Source organism: Mobula birostris, chromosome 27, assembly GCF_030028105.1.
Source record: "Mobula birostris isolate sMobBir1 chromosome 27, sMobBir1.hap1, whole genome shotgun sequence".
Classification (NCBI taxonomy): Eukaryota; Metazoa; Chordata; class Chondrichthyes; order Myliobatiformes; family Myliobatidae; genus Mobula; species Mobula birostris.
This window is the reverse complement of record NC_092396.1, coordinates 8,185,428-8,200,628: the sequence shown is the minus strand read 5'-3', so window position 1 is coordinate 8,200,628 and position 15,201 is coordinate 8,185,428. Positions and strand designations below refer to the sequence as shown.

Genomic DNA, 15,201 nt, shown 5'->3' with positions numbered 1-15,201 from the left:
CCACCATTGAGCACACCGACATGGAGTGCTGTCACAAGAAAGCAGTATCCTTCATCAAGGGACCCCCACCATGCAAGGCCATGCTTTCTTCTGGCTACCATCAGGAAGGAGGAACAGGAGCCTTAGGTCCCACACCACCACGTTCAGGAACAGCTAATACCCTTCAACCATCAGGCTCCTGAATTAGTGTGGATAACTTCACTCGCCTCAACACTGAACTGATTCCACAACCTATGAACTCACTTCCAAGGACTCTACAACCCACGTTCGCAGTATTATATTGTTATTCTTTTCCGTATTTGCACAGTTTGTCTTCTTCCTCACATTGGTTGCTTGTCAGTCTTTGTGTGTAGTTTTTCACTGATTCTATTGTATTTCTTTGTTCTACTGTGAATGCCTGCAAGAAAATTAATCTCAGGTGGTATATACTGTATGTACTTTGATAATAAATTTTCTTTGAACTTTTTTTGATTTCCTCCACTATTTTGTGTATGTTGCTCAAATTTTCCAGCATCCACAGAATCTCTTGTGCTCAAATTTTTGGAAACAGAGGTTTAGGGAATGGCCATGGCATCTCAGCTAATCCCATCTGCATAGCCAATGTGAAATATTTTTCCCACCTTTCAAATCAGGTATCCTCTGGAACCTCCAAGAGGACCACAAAGTTGTCTTTGGGTTTGGAGGCTTAGGTGTCTCAACGGCCCGGAGAGCTATGTTGGCTGGAGTCAGGGTTCTATGCTTTGGCTCTTGGTAGGGTCACCCATGTCAAACAGGTCAAAGGGTAGAGGACAGACTAAGAGTGGTCCACCAGTCCTCCAGGTTCTGGGTTCAGCTCAGGGCTATCAACCCTGACTGGTAAAACAAAATTGTTACGGAAACAGCAATGAAGAATCCTTCTACATCTGAGTATGATGGCATTCCCGTGACTCCACCTTGGACTTACATGACTGATAATATTGACAACTGAGCTACTGACATGATGAAGGAAGCCCTGAACACCATCAGAGATGGAGGACCTTCATTACTGGCCGAAACACCGGCAACCTAATGGACAGTAGGTAGGTAGGATCTCCTGGAAACCAATTCACTTTTTATCAGCTCCAGACCTTTCCAGCATCTACAAGGTACAAGTCCGCAATGTGCTGGAATATACTTGCCTGGAAGTGAGCAGCTCTAACAACTTCAAAAAGTTCAACAGCACTCAGGACAAGGCTTGACCAGTGCTCCCTGCACCATTCTAAAAATTCATCCCCACCACTACAGCTCACTGTTGCAACAAAATACACTGCGTTACTTGACGAGGATACTCTGACCTCACTCTACAAATCTGAACTTCTATCCTCAGAAGGACAAGGATCAAAGTACATATATGTCACCATATACGACCCTGAGATCTGTTTTCTTGCGGGCATCTTCAATAAACCTATAGCATAATAACCATAACAGAATCAATGAAAGACCGCAACAATGTGGGCATTCAACCAGAGAGCAGAAGACAACAAACTGTGCAAATACAAATAAATAAATAAACAAACAAGCAAGCAAGCAATAAATATCGAGAACATGAGATGAAGAGTCCTTGAAAATTTGTAGGAACATTTCAATGATGGGGCAGGTGAAGCTGAGCAAAGACATCCCCTTTGGTTCATGGGAATACCATTACCTCCCCGTATCTCTGCTAATCAGACAAAATGCTTTTCCACTACAAACTCCCTCCTCAGGAGTGAAGCGGAAGGTGCTGAAACCCTTAATGTACAGCAGCATCAGTGGCGAGAGAGACAGAGATGTGTCTCTGTTCCATTCTGCTGACTCAGTTTCTCTCTCTGTGGCTGCTGCTTAACCTGCTGAGCAGTTCCAACATATTCTCATTTGTTTTTTTTTCTGTTCTATTTTTCCTTCATCCAACTCTGAGGAACCACAAGGTTCATGTTAGCATCTTAACCCCAGATTCCTGAGGGGAAATGGAAAGGAACTGTTGTCCTTTACACATACCACCCATGACTTAAATATAAAAAAAAACTCTGCTGTCTAAGAACAGTATTACATGATGTACAACATACTAGTCTGCTGTCTGAGAGATTATTCTGTCTTCTCTCTCTAAGGCCACAATTTCCTGTTAGCAGAACATCAGAGGTTAATTACTCGGTTAGGTACATTTGAGGTTTAGCAACGACCAACAATATGTCAATTAACTATTTTTCTACCTTGCTTTCCTTTTTAAGGCATTATGCTGGTCGGTTAATACAATGGATGTCTGAATCCCTGAGGATCATCCCATAGCTCTGATTGTTTGGAACACCGAGTACAAAGTCAGTTTTAAGTTACATGCTTCACGTCCTGTGCTGGATAGCCTCTTTTCTCCCCTCTCCCATCAGGCAAAAGGTCTAGAAGCTTGAGGGCACATACCACCCAGTTCAAGGACAGATTCTATCCCAGAAAATTTTCTCATCGGGACTTTAAAACATTAAGAGAGTTACCAGAATTATCCCATAATTTAAAAGGAAAACTCAAGAGGCAAACAGAACACCTTTAGGTTTGAGAGGAAGCAGTAGAATTTTTCTTTCAATACCAACGCCAAATAGCCACAGACACATTGCTTTCATGACCAACTAACCTTTTTGATGAACTTAATTGTCGAACTGCGAGGCACACAGAAGTTCAAGTAAATCCCCGTCGGCAGCAGAAATTCAACCTCCACATCTGGGTTCTCATCCTCAGTCCAGAAGTCCTGAAGGTAATGGATTCCTGGCGGCATTATGTCCCCTTCTCAGCTCCGCTCTTCCCTGTGACACAAAATGCAGAAGGGGTTTTTTTTTTAACAGAAGGAGAAAATACTGGCTCACCCCCCCAGACTCTAAAAGATGATCGGAATGGTGTAAGTCGCACTGCGTACCAGCTAAAAAAAAAAACCCATCTGATATGTTGCATACAGAGCCATTTCTCGTCAACAACTAGCTCGATTTCACAATACATTGACTGGCTGAGGTTCCACAAATGAATTGAAAAGGGAACTAAATAAAGTTGCACAGCAGATAAACTGCAGAGTAAAAGAGTGGCTTCAGCTAGAGAGTGCTGGCATTGACTCGTGGGGCTGAATGGCCTCCTCCCATGCTGGACTTCAGATAAATAGCCTGCCTGGTTGCAACATGGCCTAGATTGGAAACACCAATGCCCAAGAATGGAAAATCCTACAAATTGTGGTGGATACAGTCCAGTCCATCACAGGAAAGCTTCCTTTGCCATTGCGCACAAGGCATAATGCTACAAGAAAGCAGCATCCTTCATTAAGGACCCCCACCATCCAAGCCATGCTCACTTCTCGCTGCTGCCACTCGGAAGGGAGAGCAGGAGCCTTGGGTCCCACACCACCAGGTTCAGAAACAGTTATTACCCTCAACTATCAGGCTCCTGAACCAGCATGGATAACTTCACTTATCTTAACTCTGAACTGGTTCCACATCCTATGGACTCACTTTCAAGGAGCCTATAACTCATACTCTCATTATTATTGCTTAAAGATTAAGATTCAAGTCTGCCACCGGCCCATCAGGCTGGTGCTTATGCCAGTTTCCGTGGCATGAAGCAACTGAGAGTACGAGACTCCCCCCCCCCCCCCACCCCCCAGGACAGGACGCCAGCCTATCGCGAGGTTAACCCCCAGCATTTTTTTTGCCGGTACCCATTCTCAGCTGGGTAGACCGGATCATTGTGTGGTTAAGTGCCTTGCTCAAGGACACACACACTGCCCCGGCCGAGGCTCGAACCCACGACCTTCAGATCGCTAGTCCAACACCCTACCCACTTGGACACGCGCCACACATTATTATTGATTATTTTATTATTATTACTTTGTATTGCACAATTTGTCTTCTTTGGCACAATAGTTGTTTTTTATTTTATTTTATTTAGAGATATATCACAGAATAGGCCCCTCTGGCCTTTCGAGCCGCGCCACCAGCAACCCACTAATTTAACCCTAGCCTAATCACAGAACAACTCAGACCAATAAACCTACTAATCCGTACGTCTTCAACTGTGGGAGGAGAACAGGGCACCCAGAGGAAACCCATACATTCCACAGGGAGGACATACAGTGGATGCTGGCATTGAGCTCTGAACTCCAAAGCCCTGAGCTGTGATATTGTTTATCTTGGATTTTCATCTGCAGCTTCTTCTGATTTTCTTTCACTGTTGGACGTGCAGCAGCCATTTTAGGCACAGCAATCCCCCACCAGTAGCATTGTCTGACAGCCTTTGTTTGTGTGTAGTTTTTAATTTATTCTATTGTATTTCCTTGTTCTACTTTGAATACTCGCAAGAAAATGAATCCTAGGATAGTATATAGTGGCAAATATGTACTTTGATAATAAATTTACTTTGAACAGTAATTTACTGTAATTGATTTTCTTTTTCTTCTATATTTTCATATATTGCATTGTATAGCTGCCGCTAAGTTAACAAATTTCATGACATTAAACCGGTTTCTGATTCTGGACTTTTGGAATAGAGAAATGACACAGAAGAGGTGTGGAAGCCAGCATATCGATCAGCCATGGTCATGTTGAAAGCAGGACAGGTTTGAAGGGCTGAGTGACCTACTCTTCCTCTCGTTTTCCGTGGATCTGGATATTGCTGGATCAAATACCTCGTGAGGTAAAGGGAAAGCACATCGAGTATTCCAGAAGGTTCCTAATGTTGGATGAGTTGCCAGGTACCTAGGTGTGTAATGTCGGGAAACTGGAAGATGGTGGGTGGGGGACATTTATAGAAGCACACATACCAGTTCAGGATTCTAATATATATTCTGTTTGATAATTATAACACAGTTCCCTTAGTTACGTATAGAAACCCTGGATTTCCCCCAGATGCAGGTGAAAGTGAGTACATTCTTTAAATAACTATCTGTTCTGGTTTTTATGCAATTGGCAACAACAAACTTCTCCCTAGCTGTTATTTAAAGAAAACGACGATTTACCATTCTACATTCGGGAATTAAAGCCAAGTGTTTTCACAGTGGTTTTCTCCTAACTCCTCATTCCTGTCACTGACTACCTCTCCCTCCTCACCCATCACCCACCCCATCTCTACAAATCCCACCCAGGAATGGGTGGCATGGTAGTGCAGTCATTAGAGTAATGCTTTACAGTGCCAGCGACTTGGGCTCAATTACGCCAGAAATTTGTTCGTTCTGCCCGTGACTGCAACATTCAAGATTGTTTATCATGTGTAATCGAAACACGAAGTGAAATGCATCACTTGCATGTGAGCCGCACTTACCTCGCGAGACAGAGCATACGTAGCCGGTAACCGACATGAACTCAAGATCTGCGCAAAGTCAACAAGGCAGCGAAACAACGATACAGAGACAAAATTCAGACTCAACTTTCTGCCAACAACACACGCAGCTTATGGCAAGGTCTGCACACCATCACAGACTTCAAAGCTAAGCGCAGTGGAGTTTCCAACATTGATGCTTTGCTCCCAGACGAGCTAATCCCTTTTTGTGCTCGATTTGATGTCACCAATACTGAGCCCCTGAGGAGACCTGTAGGTGATATGACCGGCAGCTTGGTCGTCTCTGGGGCCGAAGTACGCAGGTGTTTCCAACGGGTGGTCAGTCACAAGGCTGCGGGACTGGACGGCATCCCAGGGCGAGTACTCAGGATGTGCGTGGCACAACTGGCAGGTGTGTTTACTGACATTTTTAATTTCTCCCTCTCCCAGCGTAGAGTGCCTTCCTGTTTCAAAACATCCACCATTATCCCTATACCTAAAAAGACCAAGGTAACATGTCTGAACGACTGGCGGCCTGTCGCACTCACCTCAATAATAAGCAAATGTTTTGAGAGGCTGGTCAAGGACCACATCTGCAGCATGCTACCACCCACACTGGACCCCCTACAATTCCCCTACCGACACAACCGATTGACAGACAACACAATAGCCACAGCTCTACACATCGACCTTACACATCCGGAGAAGAGGACTGCTTATGTAAGAATGCAGTTCTTGGACTACAGTTCAGCATTCAGAATCAGAATCAGGTTTATTATCACCGACATGTGACATGACATTTGTTAATTCCCTAATTCCCTCCAGGCTCGACAAGAAGCTCAGAGGCCTCGGCCTTCACCCTGCCTTGTGTAGCTGGATCCTGGACTTCCTGTCAGATCGCCAGCAGGTGGTAAGAGAGGGCTCCCTCACCTCTGCTCCTCTGCCCCTCAATACAGGAGCCCCTCAGGGTTATGTACTAAGCCCCTTCCTTTACTCTCTATATACCCATGACTGTATCGTCACCCACAGCTCCAATCTGCTAATTAAATTTGCTGACGACACTACATTGATTGGTCTAATCTCAGATAATAGTGAGGCAGCCTTCAGAGAGGAGGTCATCACCCTGACACAGTGGTGTCAAGAAAACAACCTCCCCCTCAATGTCGCAAACACAAAGGAGCTGGTTGTGGACTACAGGAGGAATGGAGACAGGCTAACCCCTATAGACATCAATGGATCTGGGGTTGAGATGGTGAATAGCTTTAAGTTCCTCAGCATAAACGTCACTGAAGAGCTCACGTGGTCTGTACATACCGGCTGTGTGGTGAGAAAGGCACAACAGCCCTCTTTCACCTCAGACTTGAGGTTGTTTGGTATGGCCCCCCCCAAATTCTAAGAACTTTCTACAGGAGCACAATTGAGAGCATCCTGACTGTCTGCATCACTGCCTGGTATGGGAACTGTCCTTCCCTCAATTGCAGGAATCTGCAGAGAGTGGTGCAGACAGCCCAGTCCATCTGTAGATGTGAACTTCCCACTATTTAGGACATTTACAAAGACAGGTGTGTAAAAGGGCCCGAAGAATTATTGGGAACCTGAGTCACCCCAACCACAAACTGTTCCAGCTGCTACCACCCGGGAAACGCTACCGCAGCATAAAATCCAGGACCAACAGGCTCTGGGACAGCATTTTCCACCAGGCCATCAGACCGATTAATTCAGGCTGACGCAACTGTATTTCTATGTTACACTGACTATCCTGTTGTACATACTATTTATTATAAATTACTATAAATTGCACATTGCACATTTGAACGAGAACGTAACGTAAAGATTTTTACTCATGTATATGAAGGATAATAAAGTCAATTCAATTCAATTCATTGCTTGCGTTAACAAGCAACACACCCAGTGGGTGCCAGCATAGCATGCCCATAATACTCGGCAGAACAATGTAGAACACAAAGAGCATAACGAGCAACGACACACCAACAGCAAAACAAGCCCCTTCCCTCCCTCCCTCCCATGCACATACACTTACTTTAAACCTGGACAGGCCCCTAGTGGACTTGGACTCCCAGAACAGGGCATAGTGATTAGAGTAACACTACCGCAAAACCAGCAGCCTGGGCTCGGTTTGGCTGCTGTCTGCCAAGCGCGTGTTTCCTCGTGGATTCCAAAGGCGTACAGGTCAGTTAATCAGACACACGGTGTAATTGGGCCTGTTACTGTATGGCACCTCTAAGTAAGCCTGCCGGGAGTGGGCTGGAAGCAGGCAGTTCGTGCGGCTCCACACCGTCCAAAGAAGTAGGGCCACTCGTCAGGACCTCACTGCCCCGAGAACACTCACCCTCTTCATCGCACCTGAACCGTGGGCGCTGCAAGATGCGCGGCAGCACCCAGGCCACACCGGTTTGCGGATTCCACCCTCAGAATGTCTTCACGGGGGGGGGGGGGGGTGGCAGCAAGGTAGCCTAGTGGTTAGCGCAACACTCCACAGCACCAGGGAAACAGGTTCAATACCTGCTGCTGCCTGCAAGGAGTTTGTACGCTCTCCCTGTTGACCGCGTGGGTTTCCTCCCACAGTCCAAAGGCGTACAGATCTGTAGGGTAATTGAACATTGTAAATTGTCCTGTGATTAGGCTAGGGTGAAACTGGGGGATTGACGGGCATCGCAGCTTTAAGGGCCGGAAGGGCCTATTCTGTGCTGTATCTCAATAAATAAATAAGTCTGAATATCAAATAGATCACCCAGTTTTTTGAACAACCTGCAGAAATGGAGCCTACCACTTCCTCTCATCCTCCAGTCCAGCTTCAGGTTCAAATGTGCGAGAAAGATCCGTCTATTGTGTGATTGTAAAAAGTCCCTTGAAGGCGGCCAGGGGAATATTCCTCGGTGGTCTGAGACCAAAATCCCTCATTCAAGTTCATTATCATTCAATCGCGCACACGTATACCGCCAAATGAAACAATGTTCCTCTGTACCAAGATAACAACACAGTACATATAACTCACACATATAACACGCCACAAATAAATTAACAAATAATGAAGTGCATTTACGCCACAATTTAAAAAGTAAACAATATAATGCCACTGGCACTTCATACGTGATGAGACCTGGGTGGTGGCAGGGAGTTCAGTAGACTCACAGCCTGGGGGAAGAAGCTGTTTCCTATGCTAAAGGTTCCTGTTCTAATGCTACGCTACCTTCTGTCTGATAGTAGAGGGTTCAAGGAGATTGTTGGACAGATGGGAAGGATCACTGACAATGGGAAGGGCCGGCAACGTCTCTAAGACAAATTGGTTCATTGTCACAATGCTTTTGGTGGGGGCTTGCTGTGCTTAAAATGGCCACTGCACATCCAACAGTGAATGAACAATTAAAAAAAACTGCAGATGCTGAAAATCTGAAATAAAGACAGAATTTGTAGGAAGGCCTCAGCACACCAGGCAGCATCTTTAGGAGCCTAATCACAAACAAAATAAAATCTGCAGGTGCTGGAAAGCAACACACACAAAATGCTGGAGGAACTCCGCAGGCCAGGCAGCATCTATGGAAAACAGTACAGTTGATATTACAGGCCGAGTTCCTTCATCAGGACTGGAGAAAAAAAGATGAGGGGTCAGAGTGAGAGGTGGGGAGAGGGGAGGAAGAAACATAAGATGACGGGTGAAACTGGGAGGGGGCAGGGGGAGGGGTTGAAGTAAAGAGCTGGAAAATTGATTGGTGAAAGAGATACGGGGCCGGAGAAATAGAGAACAGGCCATGGACAAAAGAAAAGTGGGAGGAGCACCAGAGGGAGGTGATGGGCTGGTAAGAATGGGGAGTGGTGAAGGATGGGGGAGGGGGGGCAATACTGGAAGTTTGAGAAATCGATGTTCATGCCATCAGGTTGGAGGATGCCCAGACAGAATATAAGGTGTTGCTCCTCCAACCCGAGTGTGGCCTCATCACGACAGTAGAAGAGGTCATGGATGGACATGTTGGGATGGAATGGGAAGTGGAATTAAGTTGGGTGGCCTCTGGGAGAACCGATTGTTCTGGTGGACGGAGTATAGATGCTCAGCAAAGCGGTCTCCCAATCTACGTTGGGTCTCACCGATATACAGGGGGCCATACCAGGAGCACCGGACAGATTATATGACTGCAACCACAGATGAAGTGTTGCCTCACCTGGAAGGACTCTTTGGGGCCCTAAATGCTGATTCCGCTTCCCCATCCATAGATGCTGCCTGACCTGCTGAGTGTTTCTATCAGCTTTTTGTTTGCAATAGGGATTAATGTTCAAACACAAAGGTTGTTTTGGAATTACCTCGGGTTGAGAAAGGCGACAGGGAAATGCAAGTATTTTTTTTCTTCCTGTACTGGGCCCAGTTCGAACCTCCACATCCCTTACTTCCGATCACAGCTCAGAGATCGCAGGTGCCGAGAGACACATTCTCCTCACCTGCTCATTTAGTCAGCATCTGTGAGCAAACTGATCTCAAACCCAGTTAGTCCTGGTTCCATTGCTGTTCAAACACACAGAACAGCAGCTGTAGACTCTGACAGGACCACAGAGCTTTCGGCCCATCAGCGTGCTAGTTCACAGACCACCAGGCTCAGACTGCTTCTATTCCACTTATATTATAAGATTATTGAATGTTTTCCAAGCACAAGATTGACTCTTGACCTCACAGTCGACCTCATTGTGACCTTGACCTTGTTGTCCACCTACACTGCACTCTCTCTGAAAACCATAACACTTTATTCTGCACTCTTACTGTTTTATCTTGTACTACCTCAATCGACTATGACAAGTTTTTCACTCATACATATGACAATAATATACCAATTTACCACCCTTCCCCCAATATTCCCTGAAATTTATTCTCCCCAGTATGCCCATCAACTCTCCCCTGGGACTCCACTACTCCCCTACACATTAAGCTCGATAGTAACTTAAGCCACCACCCTTCTCATGAGACTTAGGAGCAGAATCAGGCCGTTCGACCGAACAAGTCCACTCTGCCATTCGATAATTGCTGATTTATTTTCCCTCTCAACCCCATTCTCCTACCTTTTCCCAGTAACCTTTCATATCCTTACTAATCAAGAACCTATTAACCTCTGCTTTAAACATACCCAGTGACTCGGCCTCTACAACAGACTGTGACAATGAATTCCACAGCCTACTCTTCTGGATAAAGAAATTCCTCCTCATCTGCCCTAAAGGGTCGTTCCTGCATTCTGAGGTCCTGGACTCCACCACCACAGGAAACGTCCTCTCCATGTCCACTCTACCTAGGGCTTCCAAAGTTTCCATTTATTTATTTGTTTATTGAGATAAAGCACGGAATAGGCCCTTCCGGCTCTTTAAGCCACGCTGCCCAGCACACCCCGATTTAACCTTAGCCTAAGTACAAGACAATTTACAATGACCAATTAACCTGCCAACCAGTACGTCTTTGGACTGTGGGAGGAAACTGGAGCACCCGGAGGAAACCCACGTGTTCACAGGGAGAACGTACAAACTCCTTACAGTCAGGGGTGGGAATGCCATTGGTTTCAATGAGATCCTTCCCTCATTCTTCTAAAACTCCAGTGAGTACAGGCCCAGAGCCACCAAACGCTCCTCATACATTAACCCTTTCAGTCCCATGTTTGTGGATTGCTCAGGAAAAAATTCCCTTACTTCCAGGAAAAGCAGGTTTTTGGAGTACTTGGCCCTAGAAAGCCGAGAATTTTATTCAAGACTCAGATTTTTCCTGAGGTTTTGGATTAAAGCAATCAAGGAGGCTAGGTGGGAAAGCAGATGAGACACTGGATCTGTCAAGGTCTTATATGGTAGATCAGGCTTGAGAGATTGTTGGGCTATTTCCTGTATCCGTTTCTCAGATTAACAAATATGCTTATTACATAAAACAATAAGCAGCAAGTGGAAAGTGAAATATACAACACAAACCATTACAGCACAGTACAGGCCCTTTGGGTTGTACTGACCTTTTAACCTTCTCCAAGATCAATCTAACCCTTTTCTCTGACATAACTCTTCATTTTTCTATCATCCATGTACCTATCCTGGACAGGATGCTCCCTATGGCGAGGGAGGCTAGGACCAGAGGGCAAAGCCTCAGAGGGACGTCCTTTGGAATGGAGATGAGGAGGAAATTCTTTAGCCAGTGGCTGGTGAATCTGTGGAATTCATTGCCACAGGCAGCTGTGGAGGCCAAGTCATTGGGTATACTTAAAGGAGGAGTTGATAGGTTCTTGATTGGTCAGGGCTTGAAGGGTTACGAGGAGAAGGCAGATTGGGGCTCAGAGGGAAATGGATCAGTCATGATGATACGGTGGAGCAGATTCGATGGGCCAAATGGCCTAGTTCTGCTCCTATATCTTATGGTCTCTTAAAAGCCGCAATGAACCTGCTTCCACCACCACCCCTGGCAGGGCATTCCACACAAACATCACTCTCTGTGCAAAAAAAACTTCCCTCTGACATCTCTCCTATACTTTCCTCCAATCACCTTTAAGTTATGTTCTCTGGTATTAGCCTTTTCTGCCTTGGGAAAAAAGACTCTGGCTATCCACTCGATCTATATGCAGATGTTTTCATAATTAGGCTAAGTGTGCATTTGGATTGAGACTACAACTCCCACTTCTTTCCACTAAAGAATAACTAAAAAACCGCACAAACTGGTAGGTGGTGCATTTGTTATTTTGTTTAAGTACTCGGCAAGTCTTTCAAAGTGTAACTAAATGCTGAAGGGGAAACAGGCCATGCAGATGGGGCTTTCCAAATTGAAGAACTGAACCCTCCTTATGTCTGTGTGCAGACATTCTAAGCTCTGGGCTTGTCGTGCATGTCAGTGAATGATTTGTGGTCTTACTATGGGTAGGATATGGGCGGAGGTCTAGGCAAACTGCAATAGCTTGCAAGCTGCTACAAGGAATCCACTTAGAAAATGGCATTTGGGTTGGGCTGAGAAAAAAAAGAGAGACAGACATGCATGGCTGTCTAACCAAGGCAATGGGCTCAACAACAGAGCTAACCAGCCATGTAAAACAGTGAGCCATCAGCGAAGGGATGGCAGGAAGCAGTGTGTCACCGGGCAGGGCTGCTAGATGTCCAATGTTACATGACTAACATGGGTCCATCAGAAAGAATGTACTAAATAAGGCCACTCAGCCTGACAAACCTGTGCCAGCTCACTTATAAACACAAAAGAGATTTTGCAGGTGCTGGAAATCCAGAGTAACACACACAAAATGCTGGAGGAACTCAGCAGGTCAGGCAGCATCTGAGGAAAGGAATAAACAGTCGACATTTTGGGCCAAGAAACTTCTTCAGGCGCTGCCCGATTACACCCGTGTGGCCAATCAACCTACTCACCCGCACATCTTTGGAATGTGGGAGGAAACCGGAGCAGCCGGAGGAAACCCATGCGTTCACGGGGAGGATGTACAAACACTTTACAAGAGAAGGTGGCAGGAATTGAACCCAGCTCACTGGCAGTATAATAGCAGTACTGTACACTAAAAGCAACGTGACCATGCCTCTTTCCAGCATTGAGCAACCTCGGCGCTGCACATTGGAAATGAGAAAGACAAGAGATGACTTTATTGGAGAATTGATTTTGAGAGGGGTTGACTGGGTGGACACTGATGGGATATTTGCCCTTGTGGGGAAATCTGGAACTAGGGGACCATCATTCCAAACTGAATGGTGTCCCACGTGTAACTTTGGTGACACGGAACATCTCCTCAAGAACTTTTGGATTCTCTTCGCCAGGGAGTCATGGAGGACCAGCTACTGAATAAGTTCACGTTCAACGCAAACTCATTTAGAGAGGACTAGAATATAAAAGCAAGGAAGTGATGCTGAAGCTTCATAAGGCATTGGTCAGACCGCACTTGGAGTATTGTGAACAGTTTTGGGCCCCTTATCTAAGAACGGATGTGCTGTTATTGGAGAGGGTCCAGAGGAGGTTCCAAGAATCATCACAGGAATGAAAGAGTTAATGCATGAGGAGCATTTGGGCTCTGGGCCTGTACTCACTGGTTTTAAAATAATGGGGGGGGGGTCTCATTGAAACCTATTGAATATTGAAAGATCTAAATACGCTGGATGTGCAGGGCATGTTTTCTGTAGTGAGGGAGTCTAGAACCAGAGGGCATAGCCTCAGGATAAGGGAGACGGGGTGGGCATCCATTTAGAACAAAGCATAGAAGGAATTTCCTTAGACAGGGGTAGTGAATCTGTGGAATTCACTGCCATAGATGACTGTGGGGGCCAAGTCATTGATTATATTTAAAGCGGAAGTTGATAGATTCTTTATTAGTAAGCACATCAAAGGGAAGAAGGCAGGAGATTGCACTTGAGAGGGATGATAAATCAGCCATGATGAAATGGCAGAGCAGACTTGATGGGCCGAACGGCCTACTGGTGCTCCTCAGCCCTATAATGCCAAGGACTGGTTACTGACCTAGTGGGCAGTTAATGGTTATGTGGAACAGGCAGGGAAGTAGAGTTAAGTTCAAGATTGCATCAGCCTTGGTTTTGTAAAGAGGCAGCGGCAAGTGGCAGACGGGAATTCAAGCCCAGACAGTAGAACCAGGCAAGGTAACCCCAGCATGTTGTTCTCTGCCCCAGAAATATCAACGCAATGGGAGTAGGAGGCAGGGTACGAATTGTTTGACACTGCTACTTTCACATTTAGTGCCACCGACCAGGAATGAATCTCTTGTCAAATACTTTTGATATTGATCAACACACTCATAGAATAACATTCTCAAACAGATTAGATAGCTAATTGAAGGGAATTTTTTCCACAACCAGTTTTATAAACGTAGAACGTTACAGCTCAGTACAGGCCCTTTGGTCCACGATGTTGTGCCAACCTTTTAAGAATAATCTAACCCTTCCCTCCCACATAGCTTTCTATTTTTCTATCATCAGTGTGCCTATCTAAGAGTTTCTTAAATGCCCTTCCTAATGTATCTGCCTCTACCACACACTCAGCACTCTCTGTGTAAAAAACCTACCTCTGATATCCCCTCTATGCTTTCCTCCAATCACCTTAAAAAATTATGCCCCCTCATATTAGCCATTCCCTGGGAAAAAGTCTCCAGTGTCCACTCAACCTATGCCTCTTGTACACCTCTATCAAATCACCTCTCATCCTCAAAGATGAGACTTTAAAACAGAACCTCAAGTTCACTTGCTCTGATGTTTATTTGAATCTCCTGGCTCTTGAGAGTTTAAAACATTGTGTTTGTTCTTCATAGCTGTGTGTTGGGCTTACAATTATTTCTAACCCATCTATGTGTGGGCAGACAATTTGTTGGTGAAAGTAACGCACACTCAGCTGCTGGCGTGAGCATCATATTCCTATTTCCATTGACACCTTGATCTCTACTCAGCAGCCACATGAGTCAAAAACATTTTAGCACCTTCCTTTCAGTATATGGGGGATGGTGATAGAAGGTCAGAAAAGGAAAGGTACCACATAGAAGATACTCTCTGATAGTTGACGGTTAACGTTATGGAAACTCCTAGCAAGGCATCTTCAACAAGAACATAATACTATCCAGGTCAAAGCTGCCTGCTTGACAGTCGACCCACTTCACCCAATACATTCACTCTCACTGCTACCATGAATACACAGTGCACTATCTAAAAAAAATGTACTCCAATCATTTGCCTAGCCAGGGGTGGCGAACCTTTTTGAGAGCAGGTGCCCAAATTGCTGATAATCTTCTTAAAAAAATTATCTCGTGTGCCATGGTATATTTTAGTGGAGAACATCACCAATTAATCAATTAGTAACAATGATCACAGACTCCCATGGAAAAATACCTCACTGCTCTCGGACTGTAGAAAAATCATTCATTGCTTCATTTGGCAGTAAAGATCACACAGTGGTTAGCATAACACTATTAC

General features: G+C 45.3%; 1 protein-coding gene across 4 annotated transcripts in view; it reads right to left on the bottom strand.

Moving 5' to 3' along the window:
• The window catches only part of pik3cd (phosphatidylinositol-4,5-bisphosphate 3-kinase, catalytic subunit delta), a 241,690-nt gene that overhangs the window by 82,422 nt on the left and 144,067 nt on the right, over nucleotides 1-15,201 (bottom strand). For all 4 annotated transcript variants that reach the window (XM_072245380.1, XM_072245381.1, XM_072245382.1 and 1 more), the window contains one exon: nucleotides 2,615-2,783. In XM_072245380.1, the coding sequence (XP_072101481.1) occupies nucleotides 2,615-2,755 (141 nt within the window). In that variant the 5' untranslated portion in view covers nucleotides 2,756-2,783. The remainder of the gene's footprint in view (nucleotides 1-2,614; nucleotides 2,784-15,201) is intronic.